The sequence below is a fragment of the Mesoplodon densirostris genome, chromosome 14 (genome assembly GCF_025265405.1).
Source record: "Mesoplodon densirostris isolate mMesDen1 chromosome 14, mMesDen1 primary haplotype, whole genome shotgun sequence".
Classification (NCBI taxonomy): Eukaryota; Metazoa; Chordata; class Mammalia; order Artiodactyla; family Ziphiidae; genus Mesoplodon; species Mesoplodon densirostris.
In genome coordinates this window covers 60,678,638-60,698,517 of record NC_082674.1, presented here as the reverse complement: position 1 = coordinate 60,698,517, position 19,880 = coordinate 60,678,638, and the positions used below count along the sequence as shown (strand labels likewise).

The following is a 19,880-nucleotide window of genomic DNA, read 5'->3' as shown; positions in this document are numbered from 1 at the left end:
GCCAGGTCCTGGGCACAGGCCAGCATTTGTTGACCTTGCATTCCAACTACAGTGCCTTACAAGTACTCAGCAGTACATATGTGAATGAAGTCCCCACGAGAGCCATTACCGGATGTGTCCTATACCTCAAAGCAAAGCAGACAGGTGCAGAGATGGACTGCACACATGTGGTACCTTTCAGCCACAGGGAAGACCTCTGTGCTTGAAAATCTTACCTCTACATCCTGCCTCAAGTCCCACCATAGCCCTTCATTTCCTTGGGTCTAGCATTTCCATTCTCTTAAAAATACCAGCCTTCCCCTTTCCTGGGGAGGAACAGCACATTTTGGCCTTCTCTCAGTGGCGCTGAGATTGCCAGGCCCTTTTGTCCTGTGCAGACAAGGGAGGACAAGGTGGAGGACACTGGAGGCCAGTGTCCTGACTGCTGGCCAGCAGCTGGCCTTGCTCTCCCTTGCTGTCCATTTCTTTGTTTCTCACCCCAGTGGTGTGGCTTTGCCCTCCATTCACTCCACTGCCAGTGTTCTGGGGGTTGCCAGTGGCCTTGTGCTAAGTCCAGCGGACCCTCTTCATATCTCCTCTTTCTGGATCTGTGCAGCATCGGGCAGGGCTCGTCACCCCCAGCGTCCCGAGCACTTCTGTGGCTGGTTCTCCCTCTCTGGCTGCTCCTTTCCGGGTCCTGTGCAGGCCCTTCCATTCACCCCCTGTGCAGTGGGGTTTCTCAGGGTTCGGTCGTGGGTTCCCTGGAGGAGCCCATCCGTGCTGATGGTTTCAAGGAATTGAAAGCTGACAGCCAGCCCCAGCATCCCTCTCGGTCCTCTGAACCACAGTTCTGCTGCCTTTGGGCACACAGACAACTCTCACGGCCCAGATAGCACTTGGTGCCACCCTTTGCAACCTGCCTTTTTTGGGTACCTGCCTTGGCCCCAAGATCACTCAGGAGCCCGACCAGAAACCTGCTTTCTCTTTCTGCCCTGACATCCAATCTCTAACAACTGTCAAGTTTACCTTCTTAACATCTCTTGATTTGAGCCACTCCCACTATCAGCAGCTTTCACCTGGATTATTGTGACAGCCTCCTTCTGCTTCTCTATCCCACAGCCAGGGGTGTCTTTCTAATGCATGGTTGATCCAGTCAGTCCCTGGCTTACAACCTTCCATGGCTCCCCGCTGTCAGGATGAAGTCCAGACCCCTTAGCATGGCTTGTGAGGCTCGTGGTGTCCCGGTTCTTGCTCGCCTCTCTGGCCTCATCACTTGCCACCTTGCATTCTGATTTTCAGCCTCCTGTATCCAGAGATGCCACTTTAATTCCCTTTCTTCTGCTCGCCTGAGTACCTTCTCTGTCAGTTCTCAACTTAGATTTCACTTCCTCCAAGGAACTTTGAATGTCCCCTCTCCCTCCAGCACACCACACAGATCACTCTGGGCTTACTTGCCTGCTTACTGGTTTATCTCCCCATTAGACTGTAAGCTCCTTGAGGGCAGGGATTGTCCTTCAGTTTTTGTATCAACCGTGCCTAGCTTGGCACCTGGCACATAGAAAGTACTCAATAAATGTTTGTTTAATGAATGATTTGTAGTGGTGTGTACAGGGGGTAGCAGGGGACCCAGGATAGCTTCCTGGAGAAAGTACAAGTGCTTTCAGTCTCAAACTGAAGCCATAGGTCCTCCCCACCTTCTCCAGAAAGGCTGCCTGTGCCGCCCTGTACTGCAGAAACCCCAGTGGCAGCTGGGAATGGAGGATGGCAGCCCATAGTGGCAGGGAAGCCAATGGCAGTGTGACACATTAGCTCTCTTCCTCCCTGTTTTGGATCTGGACATGCAGAGTGAGGCTTAGAACCTGCAGCAGGAAGGACTTAATATGAACAAGAGGCAGAATTTCCCAGTGGTCCCTCATCCTGGAATCCTTGTCCCTGGTGAGCTGTTGTGTGTGAGGAGGGGAAATGGGGACACCAAGGTGTCACTTTTACAATGGTAGGGCCCAGGATAGAGGAGGATCCCCACTCTGAGCCTTGGTCTACTGCCCTAACTTGGATCTCCTGGGGGGTCCAAGAGATTCCTTTGTGGCGAGAAGGGAGACCTGGGAGCTGGGTTTTGGCAGGGAGGGGCCTCCGATCCTTGAGCTTGGGGGTGGGCAGCCTGTGGGCACTCCCCCTTCCTCCCCATCCGTGCAGAATCACCACACCTCAGCCTTCACTGGGCAGCCTCCAGTCGGGAGGCTACCAAAATAAGTTTAAGTGGGGGGGTGGTTTGGGGGAGGGCAGAGTGGGGAGCCCTTGATGGGCTCGCACAGCTGCCAGGAAGCCTTCGTCAAATGTCTCTCGCAGGTTCATGCTCAGAGCGTCGGTCCAGAAGGTGCCATCACCCAGGCGCCGCTTCCGGGGCACCTCTCTCATGGTGACAAAACAGAAGCCCTGGGGCACCTTCATCCTGCGCGGCTGCACCGACGGGTACAGCTCGCGGATGATCACCTCTAAAGGCAGCCGGGGCACAGGGGCCACCTGGGTGCCTGCCACCGTGCGCAGGAGCGCACCGCCGTGCCCGTCGGACCTCACCTCAAGGAAGCAGCGGAAGTCGTGCTCCGGCCTGGGGTCGGGATGCACGCCCAGGCGGATGCCCTGCGAGTAGCCGATCTGGGCGGTGGGGGACCTGACAGGGTTGTTGCTGAGATTCCACACCTTGGGCCGCCTGACCATGGGCTTGCAGGTGGGTATAGGCATCACCGAGGGCTGACTGGGCTGCAGTGTCTGTTGCAGGCGCGCCTCTCGGGAGGGGTAGAAGCTCCTGGGAGGCCACAGTGCCCCGTGCTTGGGGGTCTTGGAGAGCACAGTGGCCTGGGGTGGAGGACGGGGCTCTCCCTGAGTGTTGCGGACCAGGGATTGGCCTTGGGGCAGCAGCTTGCGATGGAGCCACTTCTTGAAGTCAGCTTCTCTCAGAATTTGGTGCTCTTTCTGCAATATCAGAAAGCACAAGATAGTTCTGGAGGGCTACTCCCCCTGTGCTTCTGTGGAAGGGGGCCCTGTGGCTGCAGCCGTGGAAACCTCAGGTTTCTGACTGAGTAGATACCTTCCTGCCTCCGGGGAGCCCGGAGTCTGATGAGAGAAACCCCTGCCTGTGGGAGCCCTTGTTCTGATGGGGAGACAGCCACTGCCTGGAGGGGGCCCCTGGGCTCATGGGACAGACAGAGCCTTTCCCATATGAGAGACCTCCAATCTGATGGAGATACAGCCTCTGCCCTAGGTGAGGTCTCCAACTTGAGGGGGGAGACACAGTCCCTGCACTATGGAAAAACTTGAGTCTTAATGGGGGAGACCAGCCTCCACCCCCACTAAAGGAGTTGCCAGTCTGACGGTGGAGACATGTCCTGCCCTAAGAGAGTCTCTGGGTTGATGGGGAAAAAGGCAAATGAGTGATGCAGACTTATCCTTGACCCTGGAAGGAGAAAGCAGAAAAGTTTGGAAGGCTAGGAACTGGATGGAGCTAATCTGGGCAGGCTTCTTGGAAGTGGTGGGCCTTGAGTGGTCAGTGTAGGGAGAGAGAGAGTTTTGGCTGGTTCTCCAGGCCGGGTGGTGGTGCTCTCTGTCCTTGCCTCCACTAGAGCTGAACCTTCAACTCGTTGTCACAGAACCGACCCCTTCCCCCCTCCCCATCTCAGTGTCTCACTTCCCAGACTGTTGCTAAGCAGTCAAGTGGTTTGGAGATTGACCCAGCTTCAGATGTAGGCTCTGATTAGGCTAAGCCAATCATAATAATTCCATCAGCCTCGCCCCAGACCTAAGTCAGTCAACACATGGCTTTCTTTTAGCTCTAGGGATTGGAACGAGAATGGACACATGATCCAGTTGAGGCCAATAAGAGGTAAGGGGAGATCTTCAAGGGGCTTCTGGGAAGTCTTAGAGCCACGGGAACAGATGGGCTTTGCCTCCTCTGGATACATACATGACTATGAAGGCTGGTGACACTGACAACGGAGGGTGGGACAGGGAAATTTGGTGAGGAATGCACCTGGAACAGAGCTGGGGTACCGGATTTTGCCAGCCCCGAAGCCCTCCCAACTCCTGGATCCACTTAGGATTCCCAGCATCTTCTTTTGGGGTTTTCTGGTTCTTACATCCTATGTAGTTATACCTGCTTAAAATCCTTTATTCTCCTTTTCTGTCCCAGCTGAGGTCTGACATTGATCTGGGCCCCTGCCGGGTCTCTAGCTTGTCAGTCTCCAGGTCACATCCGATCCCCTGGCTGTACTGAATTTGCACTTCTTGACAAACGCCATGCTCTCATGTGCCCCTATGCCTCTCCACAGGGCTCTCTGTTCCTTCTACCAGGTTAGTCCTTTCCTGATTCTTCATATGGCCAACTGCTGCCCACCTTTAAAGAGTCCTCTTGAGCATTATCCCTTCGGCACCCTCCTGGAGCCCTCCTCCTCAGAGGAGGGGGCGAGGAGGCTCTTTCTGGATGGGACCACTTCTAGCCACTCTTCTAACTAACTGCGCACGTGGGTCCCTGCCTCCTCTGCTCACATGCCTGGATGGCCGGTGCCCCTGCCCGTCCTACGGGCCCTACCCCTTACTTGATACTCAGTCAGGTAGTCCTCCTCCATGAGGGCCAGCTGGTTCTTGAGCCTCTTCAGTTTCCCCATCTCACGGGCAAAGTCCTTCTTGTCCTGTTTCCACATGGCATCCTTCAAGAACCTGGTGCCGAGGCGGGGGTGCGGGGGGTGTGGGTGTCATTCCCCAGTGGCTGAGCTTTGCCCTGGGCAGGGAAGACTGGCTGCTGCTGAGGGCCTGGGTGGGAGTGGGCAGAGCTGCCAGAGGTGAGATGAGCAAGATGACCCATCCCCACTGCCCGAGGCCCCCACCCTCCTGCCGAGGAGCTGGGGCCTCACGGCAGTGCTAAACCCCAGGGGTGAGGCCCTGTGGAGTGCCCTGGGAATAGCATCTTGGGGAGAGGCCCCCTCTGCAGACTCACCCCCAGACCCTCCTCTTCCATGCTCAGCTCTGGGTGAGGGCCCTGGGGAAGGGTGGCAGGCAGGGTTGGTTCTCACAGCCTCACCGGGCACAGATGCGGTGGTTCCATATTTTGCAGTAGTCGATGGGCTTGCAGCCCATGGCATCTTGGGCATGAACATTGGCACCTTTCTGCACCAGGACCTTCACACAGCTCAGCAGGCCCTCGCTGGCTGCCAGGTGCAGGGGTGTGGAGCCGTTGCATGTCTGACTGTGGAGGGCCCCGCCGGGGCGGGTGGTGGGGGGAGGAGGGCAGAAAGGAAGGACGAAGGGCATCTGCCTGTCAGGCGAGCCAACCAGCTTCCAGGCCTGCTCTGCCACCAGTCCACTGCGTGACCCGGGCATGTCCCTCCTCCTCTCTGTACCTCAGTTTCTTCAACTGTAGAAGGAGGGCTTGGACTAAATGAACAGCAACAGTCTGATTGTGGGGTATGTGACCGTGAGGAAATGCTAGAAGGAGAGCTGGTTGGCTGGAGCTCAGAGACCACTAACCTCATCTCCTCTTAAACCACTCAGCCCTCCTGCCCCTTCCCCACACCTAGCCATGGCCCACAAGGCCTGCATGGCCGGGGCCCTGCTTCCTCCCCAGCTTTGTCCTCTGACCTTGCCCCACTCTCTCCCAGCATGGCCTTTACACCTCTGCCTGGAACACTTTTCCTTGGCTTTGCTAGGCTGGCTCACCTCTCCATTCTCTCCTTAGAGGTAACTGCTCTTCCCAAATAGATCTTCTCCCTGCCCGCTTTACTCACCACCCCACCACCCTGTTTATACCCTTCATAACCACTTAACCACACTCTGTCATTTTGTTCATTTATTAGTTTGCTAATTGGCTGTCTGCTCCTGCACTAGTATATCAGCTTTACGAGGGCGGGGACCATTGCTGTATGTTCACCATTGTATTCCTCAACTCTGGCCCAGCGCTTAGCACATTACATGCTGGATAAGTATTTTGAAAGAATGCAGTCTCCTGTACGCCATCCATGCACTTTCCATGCATTTTCTCAATTATCACAATAGTCTCACGTGATAGGCACTGTCATCCCCCCAAATTTCAGTTGAAGACACTGAAGCAGTATTTCCCAAACTCTGCTGCAAATGAGGAACAGCTGGGGATCTTTTGAGCCTTCCAGAGTCCAGGCCACACCTCAGACCAATTAAATGACAACCTTTGGATTGGAACACAGGCATTGGTATTTTTGAAGCTCCCCAGGTGATTCCAGTGTACAGACAGGTTTGGGAACCAGAGCACTGAGGCTTAGGGTTGAGTGACTTGCCTGAGGCGTTTCCGTCTGGTAGCAGGTAGCAAAGCTGGGACACGAACTAGGTCTATCCTCTCCCAAAATCTCTTAACCACGACACCATGTGGGCTCTCTGACTGTTCACGTGGGAATCAATCCTTGTCACCCCACAGCCCCTCTGCCTGTCCTGCTTGGATCTGCCTGCCTGGAAGTGGGGTTCTTATCTGCCCAGCCTCCAAGCCACTCTCCAAGCCACTCTCCCCTCATAGGCTGGACTCACGTGTTGAGGGCCGCCCCTTGCTTAATCAGATAGTGAATGCAGGGCAGGGCCATGGTCTTGTTGTCACTGTGGATGGCAAGGTGTAGAGGTGTCTGGCCACTGTTGGTGGGCAGGTCCGCGGGAAACTTGTACTCCTCTACCAAGACCTGCAGGCATGCAAGCTCGCCGCTCTGGGCTGCAAAGTGGATGGCAGTGAAACCCTGTGGGGGCCAGAGGAGGCAGGAAGAGGCTGAGCAGGACTGGCACCCCAGGGCCCACCACCTAACCTAGAGAGCAATTTCTTGGGGTTACTCTCCCCCTCTTCTCTGTGCCCCCGGGGAATCGCACGTACCCCTTTCGCACTCCCGTATCGCTCACCCTTCCTCGCTCCCCCAAAATGGCCTTCCAGACGGTCGGAAAGTGAATTAGGACCATCTACCCAGAAAAGGACATCCCCGGATGCTCCACTGTCACTCTTCGCCAGGTAACTACTACGTACGCAGCTCTCTGTGGGGTGGAGACGACTTCGGTCCCCGCCCCTGAGCTCCGAGGCCTTACCTTGTCATCGGCCGGGATTTCCCCCCCGGTGCCGATTTAGACAGAACCGCAACCATTCCAGGTTGCCCAACGAGGCCGCGAACAGCTCGTGGTAGCTCCCGATCGCCCTCTGGTCCCACACCTCGGCTAGACGCACGGAGCTAGAGCAGGCGCGGGGAGGAAGGCGGCAGTGAGCCGGGCAGCGGCGGCCTGCGGGGCCCGCGCGGGCCAGGCCCCCACGTGCACGAAGGCCTTTCTGGAGGCCGGGCCAGGGCGCGCTGCGCGGCAGGGCAATGGGGACGCGACCGTCGTCGAGGGCCCCGGGCACCGCTCAGGAGGCGAGCCTGACCCGGCCGTCCCCCGCCGCTCCACGCCCGGCCGCTCCGGGAGGCCCGAGCGGTTTCCCGCGCCCCGACGCCCGCACACCCGCCCCCAGGCCCACCTGGGCCGCAGGGCCGCCGAGTCGCCGCAGCTGGCTGACACCTTCTCCGCCAGCCGCATGGGGACGACCCCTGAAAGGCGCCGCCGCCCGCGGGGTGCCGCCCGCCCGCCGAGGTTCCAGCTCGCGCTCCAGGGATCGAGCGGGGACTCTCGGGTGAGGGTCGCGGTGTCGGCCCCGCTCGCCTCCTCGGCCCCGGCGCCGCCCAGCCTGCCACCCCACCCCCGCGGCCCAGTCATCCTGGAGACTCGACATCGCACACCCCACACACTGAAAGACGCATAGCTTTTGTTTATGATTATAAAATTGGTTAAGTGCTGATTGTACAAAACAGAAAGGACAATGAAGATATTAAAAATCAATCCCACCACCCACAGAAATCACGGTCTATTACTCTATGTGTATGCATATTGTATACGTTTTTGTGTCTCTTTTCATTCAGCGCTAAATTATGAGCTAGCTTCCATTGTCAGGCCACATACTAAACGTGTATTATGACACAACCAGAGCCCAACATCGTGATGGATGCGCTGTCAATTTCACATGTGCTGCAGAAAACTAAATGGCTCATTTCTGGTTGTTTTCTTAGGATGGATTCCTGGGAGTAGAATTACTAAGTGAAAGGGAACGAACATTTTTTAGCTGTTGATATATGTTTCCAAACTGCCCTCCAGCAAGATTTTCTATTCCCTTACACTTCCACCTGAAGTGAAACAGGTACACTGTAAATCAGCCACGTGACTTTGGTCAAGTAGCCAAGCAATAAACGTTGCTTGAATCAGTGTTGAGTGTTACTGAACCAACCACATTCTCACCCTTTCTCAGGGGAAACAGACCTCAAGCTTATCAGAGGTCTACTGTGGCCCCAGGGTCGACTCTAGGCTTATCTGGCCACACCACCCACTTCTAATGACCTTCCTCCTTCTGTGCTGGCGGTGGGGGGGAAACACTGGGAAGGTTTATGATGGAGGGGAAGAGGGTCTATTATGACCACAGTGACCTGCAAGGAGAGACAAAAATGCAGATTCTCCAATCAGAAGGACCTCTCCCCCTTTCCAGGTAAACCTCCTTTTGTAGGCCACTTGCCTTCCAGTCCCGGTGGTCAGAAGGAGTCAGCACCTCTCCTGAGCACCTTGAAAACCAGCAACTCCTACTGGATATTTGCCCCAGGTGGGGCCTTAGCAACTGGCTTCAAAGTAAGATAAAGTGACAATGCTTTGCAGGGACAGATTTTGAGGATTTCCTGGAAGCTGAGGGATTCTTTGGGCTGTTGCTTTTGGAATATGAGGATCCAAACAATGGCAGCAAGACCTTATGTCTGCGTTGGGGGTCAGAGGGAGTATCTCAGGACCTCTTCAAGTAAACGCTCTTCATCTTCACCTGGGGTATCTTGCGGTCTCTATAGCGGTGGTTGCAACCCTGGCTGTACATTGGAATCACCTGGCAGGGGGGTGACTATCAATGCAGGGGACTTGTGCCTAGCGATTCAAATTACAAGTTGACCCTAGAACAACGCGGGTTTGAACTGCGCAACGCGGGTTCATTCATACGCGCATATTTTTCAATAGTAAATGCTACATGGTCCCTGGTTGGTTGAATCTGCGGATAAGGAGGAACCGTGTTTATGCAAGGCCAACTCTACGTTATGTGAGGATTGAACCCCACGTTGTTCAAGGGTCAACTAATTGATCTGGTTTAGAGCCTGAGCAGTTGGTGTTTTGTAAATTTCTCTAGGTGATTGTCACATGCAGCCAGGGTTGAGAAGGACTTTGAGGCATTCCTGCCTCAGTCCTCTTCCTGAGGAGGCCAGAGGCTGCAGGTGATCCTGAGGAAAGAAGGTCACAGAGTGAGGCAGGGGGAGATGGGAGGAGAGGGTGGCTTTCACCCTAAAGACCCCTCGGCCAGAGCTAGAGCCATGCGGCTGGGCAGACAGTGCCGGATGGAACAACAGAAGCCAGACCACGGGGAGGGCAGATGGCAGAAAATGCCCAGAGGGGGTGGATTTCCTCTCTGGAAGGGGATGGTAAGGGTATATCTCCTGAACAACTGGTTTGACAGCCTCCAGGCAAGGGTGGTGGAAGGCGGAGGGAAGAGGCAAATCCAGAGAGAAACGGAGGCAGGACCTCAGAGCCTGCTGGCTCCACAGCCTGGTCCCATGCCCAAGGCCCGCTCCTCAGTGCTCCCTAAGCCACTCCAACATCCTTTTGAAGCTTAAGCTATTTTGGATTGTTCCTATCACTTTTTTTTTTTTTTTTTTTTTTTTTTTTTTTGCGGTACGCAGGCCTCTCACTGCTGTGGCCTCTCCCGTTGCGGAGCACAGGCTCTGGACGCGCAGGCTCAGCGGCCATGGCTCACGGGCCCAGCCGCTCTGCGGCATGTGGGATCTTCCCGGACCGGGGCACGAACCCGTGTCCCCTGCATCGGCAGGTGGACTCTCAACCACTGCGCCACCAGGGAATCCCTGTTTCTATCACTTTTAACTGAAGCCTGACTAGTAAAAACTTCCTGAGGCTCCATAGGAACAAATAACTGGGACCAGTGGGGTGGTCCCTGGAAGATGCTGTGTGGGCCAGGGCACTGTGGAACCCCAGAGGACACTGGGACCAGTTCCTTAGGGGTGGGTGTGCTTTGAACGCCAGGACTGGTTGGTTTGAGCACGGGCACACTCACTTGGGCTAGGGCAGGAGGAGGCTGGCATTTCCCTGTGGCCTGGCTGGTGCTAGCACATTGTCTGAGAATGGTAGTGGGACAGGGGATCTTGGCTGCAAGCAGTTGAAGCCCTCGAGTGATGGGTCTGTTTCTGGCTGTGGTGGTAATGGCATAGGAAGCAGGGCTGACTGATTTTGAGGTCAGCACCCTGGGTGTCCAGCTGTAGTTGTGGGAGGGAGGAATAAAGCTACGTCGATGGGGTAAACACTCCCATCTGCGGGAGGAAGGAAGCTTGAAAGACAGGTCCTAAGAGGTAGGAGAGGGAATGCCTGCCTCTTGAGACCACATTTGGAGAAAGACAGGAATCTGGGTGCCTATCACATTGTGAGCATGGAGGTGGAGTCTGTTCAGGACAGGAACCCCAGAGAGCCAGTCATATCTCTTAACCAGATTTCCAGATTGTGTGCCCATTTTCTTGTCTGTTCTCCCCAGTACTCTCAATGAAGGCGTCAAATCTGAATGAGTCCTTTGCTTTAGCCTCAGAGCAATTCCATAGGATCAGCAGGACCATAGCTGGGCTGGTGTTTTCACCCCGCCAGCCACCGAGTGTCTCAGAGATTGGAGGTTATCATGAAGCTTTCAGTAACGGGGAGATGATTTAATCAGGCTAGCACCTGAGTATCATGCTTAATGCTAACAACCCCAGAAGGGATTTAAAATGTAATACTAATGTCTCTTGAACTGCTGAGAGCTAGAGTGAGTTTGTCTCGAATCCCTATGCCCAGCTTCCACTTCTGGAATGGTAGCATGAGGCGCTCTGTTGACCCACTGTCCTACCATAACTGGTAAAGATTATTTTACAAACCAATTGTAGAAGTCTCTGGAAATTTTCCTAAGGGCATACAGCAAATGAAGAAACTTATTCAAGAAAATCTACTAAATCTCAGCAAGAACAGTGAGTCTGTGGCATTTAAGCTACAACCTGCTCCCTCCCTCCTCTCTCCCCATCTCAGAGCAATGACTGAAGCTCTGATCCAGGTGAGGGTGGCCAAGAAAATGGGGTTCCTTTTCCCCTCAACTCCCAGTCAAGAGATATGATATCTCACTGAGAGGAGCAGGCTGCCAGCATCTCACCAATGCCTCCTTTCTCTGCTCCAAGTTGTAGAGGCTAAATTCCTGGTGAGTATAGCCAAAAGATTTGGGCTCCCTTCCTTCACCCAGCCCTCACCAATAGGGCAGAGGCTTCATTTCAGGCATGGCAGTCTGAGAATACTGATCATCCTCGTCCCAGCTCACATGCTCATGGGGCAGGGGTTCTGTGTTGGGAGAGGCTTACTGGCAACCTAAATGTCCATCGACAGGATCTGAGGCTATCACCAGTGCCCAGAACCCTGCTCACAAAGCTGGATGTCATTCTGAGAGATATGAGCCACTGTCCTTGCCCTCAGCTCCTCAACAGAGACTCAGAGATTATGCCCAGTCAATCCATAAAAACTAAGAGCTCGGAAGCTCTTCCCTAAATCACTGACTTTAGGGAATTCCTTGGCAGTCCAGTGGTTAGGGGTCCATGCTTCCACTGCAGGGGGCACAGGTTCGATCCCTGCTCCGGGAACTAAGATCCCACAAGCCACAAACCCACACACACACGAAAAAATTCACTGACTTTATTTGGAACAGAGCATGGGGACATTCAAACTTAAGAGTGCTCTGAAAACAACGGAGATTCTGGTGGTAAGCAATTAAAAACAACAAGCTGTAGGCCAGCTAGTTTACCAGAGAGAACCAGGGAAAAAGAAAGCTTAGAAGAGCCCTCCTGGGGTCAGAACAAACCTCAAAGAATGGCTTTAAAAACTACCTTCACAAAGGGACCCAAGTTTAATTGAATCGGACCCTAGAGCAACTTATGTCCTAGGGCATTGTTGACAATAGAGCAATAAGCTGACAGTGGAGCCTAAAAGTCGGGTATGATACCAGCAGAGACAGCCAGTTTAACAGAGAACTCAGGGAAGGAGACAGTCTGAGAGAGTCCTGCTAAAACTACTGCCATCCCAGAGTTACCTGCACATATCCAGAGCTGCATCCTCTTAGCAGTCATATCAGAGGCTTCACATTGAGGGGGAAAAATACTTCACTAAAATATTCCATCCAAGTCACTAAATGAATAAACAAGAAAACAACAAACAAACAAACCTTGGAGAAGGGGGCGGGAAAATCAGTATCCACAGTTGCTACAATATATTACTTAAAAAGTCCAGTTCTCAACAAAAAATTATGAGACATACAAAGAAACAGAAAAAGTATGACCCATAAGCAGGGGGGAAAAAAAGCATACAACAGAAATTGTCTCTGAAAGGGCACAGATATCAGACTTAACAAACCAAGATTTCAAAACAGTTATAAGTATTTTCAAAGAACTAAAGGAAACCATACAAGAATTAAAAGAATTAAAAGAAAATTAAAGGATTAAAAGAAAGTATGACAGTGTCTCATCAAATAAGGAATATCAATAAAGAGAAATTATTTTTTTAAAAAAGAACCAAATGAAAATTCTGAAATTGAAAAATACAATAACTGAAATGAAAAGTTTACTAGGAATTCTCAAGAGTAGATTTGAACTTGCAGAAAAAAGAATCAGCAAACTTGAAGATCAGTGGATAGAGATTATGCAATTCAAAGAACAGAGATAAAAAAAGAGTGAAGAAAAATGAACAGATCCTCAAAAAAAAAAAAAAAATACATATGGGACATCATTAAGCACACACACACAGAGTGGGAGTACCAGGATGAGAAGTGAGAGAAAGGAGCAGAAAAAATACTTGAAGAAGTAATGGTTGAAAAAGATTAATCTACACATTTAAGAAGCTCAACAAACTTAAAATACAAAAACACAAAGGGATTCACACCTGGGCAATCATACTAAAAATGCTGAAGACAAGGAGAAAAATTTGAAAACAATAAGAGAAACGTGATTCACCACATACAAGGGGATCCAAAAAAGATAAGCAATTGACTTCCCATCAGAAATAATGTCATAAAGCAGTGAGATGACATATGCAAATACTGAAAGAGAAAAACTGTCAACTAAGAATCTTATATCCAGCAAAACTATCTTTAAAAAATGAGGATGAAATAAAAACATTGCCTACACCCCCCAAAAACAGAAAACAAAAACTTAAAATTTTTTGCTAGCAGTCCCGCCTCACAAGAATTACTAATTGAGATTCTTCAGGCTACTAGCAAGTGACCCCATACCATAATTTGGATCCTTGTAAAACAAAAACAAAACAAACAAAAAACCCAAAGAGCACTGGTAAAGGTAGTTATGTACTTATAAAAAACAATATAAATGTGTATTTCTTCTCCTTTTTCTCTTAACTGATTTTAAAAGAAATTGTATAAAACAATATACATATAATTGTATTGTTGGGACTATAATATATAGAAACATATTTCACAATAAAAACACAAAGGAGGTAGATGGGAGCAAAGCTGTATAGAGTAAGAAAATAAATAAGTAAGATTTTAAATATTTATTTATTTATTTTTAAAATTTTGGCTGCACCAGGTCTTCGTTGCGGCATGCGGGATCTTTTTTAGTTGCGGCATGCAGACTTCTTAGTTGCGGCATGCGAACTCTTAGTTGCGCATGCATGCGGGATCTAGTTCCCCGACAAGGGATCAAACCCAGACCTGCTGCATTGGGAGTGTGAAGTCTTACCCACTGGACCACCAGGGAAGTCCCAGAAAGTACAATTTTAACTTGAATCCACAGAAACAAACGAAGAGAACCAGAAATTGTAAATTAAAAAATTAGTATAACAAAATCTATAAATATATACTGTTCTCAGCTTCTTTGAAGGATGTAAAATTACATAAAGCAATAGTAATAATGCATATGTAATATATACAGATTGTAATATGTATAATAATATTACAAAAAAGTGGAAAAGAAAATAGAGATATACAGGACATATAGGATATTCAGTATCTCCTTGGAATTAAGTTAATGTAAGTCTAAAATATATTCTGCTAAGGTGAGATTGTGTATGGTAAGCCCTAGAGGAAACACTAAGAAAATAAATAAAAAACAAGAGTTTAACTCATCATTAACAGAATTAAAATGTTAAACTACAAAAGATTCACTTAATGTAAAAGAAAGCATTAAAGGAAGAATAGGGGAACAATAACAACAAAAAAGACACATACAGAAAATGAAAAGTAAAATGGCAGATGTACATCTTACCATATCAGAAATAATAGTCAATATGAATGGATTTAACAATCCAATCAAAAGACAGAAATGGTCAAGCTGAATAAAAATCAAGATCCGACTATATGCCTTCTATAGGAAATATACTTTGGGTTCAAAGATACAAATAGGTTGAAAGTAAAAGGATAAAAGGAAAGAAAAAGTTATATTTTGCAAACAGCAACCATAAGAAAGCTGGAGTGATTATACTACTATCAGACAAAAAAGACCTTAACACAAAAAACTGTTACTAGAGCTAAAGAGGGACAATTCATAATGATAACAGGGTTAATCCATCAGAATTATACAGATACGCAATTATACAGATACGCAATTAACAACACAGCCCCCAAATTATGAAGCAACAACTGACAGAATTGAAAGAAGAAATATGCAACTTAACAATAATAGTTGGAAACTTCAACACCCCACTTTCAACAATGGATAGAACAAGGAGACAGAGTACAACAAGGAAATAGAAGACTTGACAAAACTATAAATAAATGACTTAACAGACATCTATAGCACTCTCCACCCAAAAATAGTAGAATGCACATTCTTCTCAAGTGTACATGGAACATTCTGCAAAATAGACAACATATTAGACCATAAAAAAAGCCTCAATAAACTTAAATAAATGTATATTGTGCAATTGTGTGTTCTCTGACCACACTGGAATGAAATTAGAACTCAATAACAGAAAGAAACTTGGGAAATTCACAAATCTATGAAAATTAAGAAACACATTTCCAAATAACAAATGAGTCAAAGAATAAATCACAAGGGGAATTACTTGGAGATGAATAAAAACAAAAGCACAGCATACCAAAACTTATTGGATGCAGCTAAGCAGTGCTAAGCAGACTATTTATAGCTGTCAATGCCTATGTTAAAAAAGAAGAAAGATCGCAAATGAATAATCTGAAATTCCACCTTAACAATGTAAAAAGAAGAGCAAAGTAAACCAAAGCAAGTAGAAGGAAAGAAAGATTAGAGTAGAAATTAATGAAATAGAGAATAGAAAACAGTAGATAAAATCAACAAAACTAAAAGATGATTCTTTGAAACGATCAAGAAGACTGGCAAATCTTTAGCTAGACTGACCAAGAGAAAAAGAAGAATTAAATTACTAAAACAGGAATTAAAGAGGGGACATTACTACAGACCTAACAGAAACAAAAAGGATTACAAGGGAATACTATGATCAATAATTTTCCAACAATTTATATAGCTTAGATGAAATGCACAAATTCTTCTTTTAAAAAAATTTTTTTTTAATTAAAAAAAATTTTTTGGCTGCACTGTGCAGCTTGTGGGATCTTAGTTCCCCGACGAGGGATTGAATCCAGGCCTTGGCAGTGAGAACACGGAGTCCTCACCACTGGACCCCCAGGGAACTCCCTGAAGTGGACAAATTCTTAGGACAAAAAGTACCAAAATGGACTCAGGACGAAATACAAAATATGAATAGAACTATAACAAGTAAAGAGGTTGTTAGTAATAATAAACTTTAAAAAACCTACCCACAAAGGAAATCCCAGGTTTAGACATTTGATGAATCTATGAAACATTTAAAGAAGAATTATTACCAATTACTTACAAACTCTTCCAAAAGTAAAAAGTAAAAGATCAAACAATTTCAACTCATTCTGTGAGGCTAGTATTATCCTTATATCAAAATCAGACCAAACATCGCAAGAAAAATAAAATCCTACAGGCCAATAGCTCTTGTGAATAAAAATGTAAAAATTCTTAACAAAACACTACCAAACAGAATCTAGTAACATATAAAAAAGACTGTACACCATGACAAAGTGGAATTTATCCCAGGAATGCAATATTGGCTTAACATCTGAAAATCAATTAATGTAATATACCATATCAATAAAATAAAAGACAAAACCCATGATCATCTCAACAGACACAGAAAGAGTGTTTAACAAAATTCCACACCTATTCTAGATAAAGCACTCAACAAACTTGGAATAGAAAGAAATTCCTCAACTTGACAGAGTATCTGTGTAAAATCCACAGCTAACATCATAATAGTGAAATATTGATTTCTCTTTAAGATCAGGAACAAGACAATAATGTCCACTCTTGCCACTTCTATTCAACATTGTATTGAAGGTTATAGCCAGGGAAATGAGGCAAGGAAATGAAATAAAAGGCATCCACATTCAAAAGAAAGAAGTAAAACTATACAGATGATATGATCTTGCATATTGAAAATCTTAAGGAAACTGGTACTGGCAAAAGGATAGACATACAGATCCATGGGACGGATCTGGAATCCAGGGAGAAAAACCCCTCACATTAATGGTCAATCAAGGTTTTATTTATTTATTTATTTTTGCCTGTGTTGGGTCTTTGTTGCTGCGTGCGGGCTTTTCTCTGCGAAAGGGGGCTACTCTTCGTTGCCGTGTGCGGGCTTCTCATTGCGGTGGCTTCTCTTGTTGCAGAGCATGGGCTCTAGGCGTGTGGGCTTCAGTAGTTGTGGCACGCAGGCTTAGTAGTTGTGGCTCATGGGCTCTAGTGTGCAGGCTCAGTAGTTGTGGCGCACGGGCTTAGTTGCTCCGTGGCATGTGGGATCTTCCCGGACCAGGGATCGAACCCGTGTCCCCTGCCACCAGGGAAGCCCCTGGTCAATTGAGTTTTTATGAAAGTGCCAAGGTAATTCAATGGGGGCAAGAATAGTCTTTTCAACAAATGGTGCTGGGACAACTGAATATCCACACACAAAAGAGTGAAGCTGGACCTCACTTCGTATCATAACAAAAATGAACTCAAAATGAAGGAAGATCTAAATGTAAGAGCTAAAACCATAGAACTCTTAGAAAAAAAATCATAAGTGTAAAGCTTTGTGACCTTGGATTAGGCAATGGGTTCTTAGATATGACATCGAAAGAAACAAACAAACTGGACATTATTGAAATTAAAATCCTTTGTGCTTCAAAAGATACCATCAAAAAAGTGAAAGGACAACCTACAGAATGAGAGAAAATATTTACAAATTACTGATTAAGGACTTGTGTCTAGAAAATATAAAAAAACTCTTACATTCAACAATAAAAAAGACAACCTAATTTTAAAATGGGCAAAGGATCTGAACAGACATTTCTCCAAAGAGAATATACAAATGGCCAATAAGCACATGAAAAGATAATATGCTCAATATCATCAATATTTGTCATCAGGGAAATGCAAATCAAAACCAAAAATGAGATATCATTTCACACCCCCTAGATGGCTATTAATCAAAAAGACACAATAACTGTACAGCTACATGCAAAAGAATCAAACTGGACTCACATCATATAAAAAAAATAAACTCAAAATGGGTTAAAGACTTAAATGTAAGACCTGAAACCATGAAACTCCTAGAGAAAACAGGCAGTATGCTCTCTGCTGTCGGTTTTAGCAATATTCTACTCAGGCAAGGGACACAAAAGCAAAAATAAACATGGGAATACATCAAACTAAAAAGATTAACACAGTGAAGGAAACTATTAACAAAATGAAAAGACTGCCTTGAATGGGAGAAGATATTTGCAAATGATAAATCTGATAAGGAGTTAATATCCAAAATACACAAAGAGGGACTTCCCTGGTGGTCCAGCGGTTAAGAATCCGCCTTCCAATGCAGGGGATGCGGGTTCGATCCCTGGTTGGAGAACTAAGATCCCACATGCCACAATTAGAGGGCCTGCGCGGCCCAATGAAGACCCAGTGCAGCCAAAAAAAACCCAAAAACCAAAAACAAAAACAAAATACACAAAGAACTCATACAACTCAACATCAAAAAAACAAACAACCCAATTGAAAAAATGGGCAGAATAGCTGAATAGACATTTTCCCCTGATTAAAAAATGGTAGAGGACCTGAACAGATATTTTTCCAAAGAGTACAGATGGCCAAGAGACGCATGAAAAGATGTTCACATCACTAATTATCGGGGAAATGCAAATCAAAACTACAGTGAGGTATCACCTCACACCTGTAAGAATGGCTAATTTCAAAAAGACAACAAATAACAAGTATTGGCAAGGAGATGGAGAAAAAGGAACCCTCGTGTGCTGTTGGTGAGAATGTAAATTGGTGCAGTCATTATGGAAAACAGTACAGACATTCCTCAGGACATTAAAAATAGAACTACCAGGGCTTCCCTGGTGGCACAGTGGTTGAGAATCTGCCTGCTAATGCAGGGGACACGGGTTTGAGCTCTGGTCTGGGAGGATCCCACATGCCGCGGAGCAACTAGGCCCGTGAGCCACAACTACTGAGCCTGCGCGTCTGGATCCTGTGCTCTGCAACAAGAGAGGCCGCGATAGTGAGAGGCCCGCGCACCGCGATGAAGAGTGGCCCCCGCTTGCCACAACTAGAGAAAGCCCTCACACAGAAACGAAGAACCAACACAGCAAAAATTAATTAATTAATTAACTCCTACCCCCAACATCTTCTTAAAAAAAAAAATAGAACTACCATATGATCCAACAATTCCACATCTGGGTATTTCTCTGAAGAAAACAATAACCCTAATTCAAAAAGATACATGCACCCTTATGTTCACTGCAGCATTATTTACAGTTGCCAAGATATGGAAGCAAACCAAGTGTCCATTGATGGATGAATGGATAAAGATGATGTGGTATATACATATATACACACAATGGAATATTACTCAGCTATAAAAAGAAAGAAACCTTGCCATTTGCAACAACATGGATGGATCTAGAAGGTATTATGCCAAGTGAAATGTCAGACAGAGAAAGACAAACACTGTATGATTTCACTTATATATGAAATCTTAAAAAAAAAACCCACAAGAGGGCTTCCCTGGTGGTGCAGTGGTTGAGAGTCCACCTGCCGATGCAGGGGACACGGGTTCGTGCCCCAATCCGGGAGGATCCCACATGCCGCGGAGCGGCTGGGCCCGTGAGCCATGGCCGCTGAGCCTGTGCATCCAGAGCTTGTGCTCCACAACGGGAGAGGCCACAACAGTGAGAGGCCCGTGTACCGCAAAAAAAAAAACAAAAAAACAAAAAAAAAACAAACAACCCACAAGAAAACAGAAACAGACTCATAGATACAGAAAACAAACTGGTGGTTGCCGGAGAGGAGTAGGGGAAGATGAGTGAAATAGGTGAGGGAGATAAAAAGGTACAAACTTCCAGATAAAATAAATAAGTCAAGGGAATGTAATGTACAGCATAGGAAATATAGTCAATAATATTGTAACAACTTTGTATGGTGACAGACAGTAATCAGACTTTTGTGATGATCATTTTGTAATGTATAAAAATATTGAGTCACTAGGTTGTACACTTGAAAGTTAATCATACTTCAATTTAAAAAGGGGGGGAAAGATAAGTGTGCTTGAGGATGTAGAGAAATTGGAACCCTCTTGCCTTGTTGGGGAATGTAACATGGTGCAGCCACTTTTGGAAGTAGCTTTGCAGTCTGGCAGTTCCACAAATGGTTAAACGGGGAGTCACCATCTGACAC

The 19,880-nt window shown here is 47.3% G+C and overlaps 1 protein-coding gene across 1 annotated transcript; it reads right to left on the bottom strand.

The window, feature by feature from the left end:
* Window positions 1-2,217: 2,217 nt before the first annotated feature.
* Window positions 2,218-7,716, bottom strand: ANKRD53 (ankyrin repeat domain 53). The gene is given in 7 exon segments (XM_060116950.1): window positions 2,218-2,949; window positions 4,569-4,689; window positions 5,051-5,215; window positions 6,523-6,722; window positions 7,060-7,089; window positions 7,091-7,199; window positions 7,388-7,716. Coding segments are annotated over 7 exon segments (1,686 nt in total).
* Window positions 7,717-19,880: the final 12,164 nt, after the last annotated feature.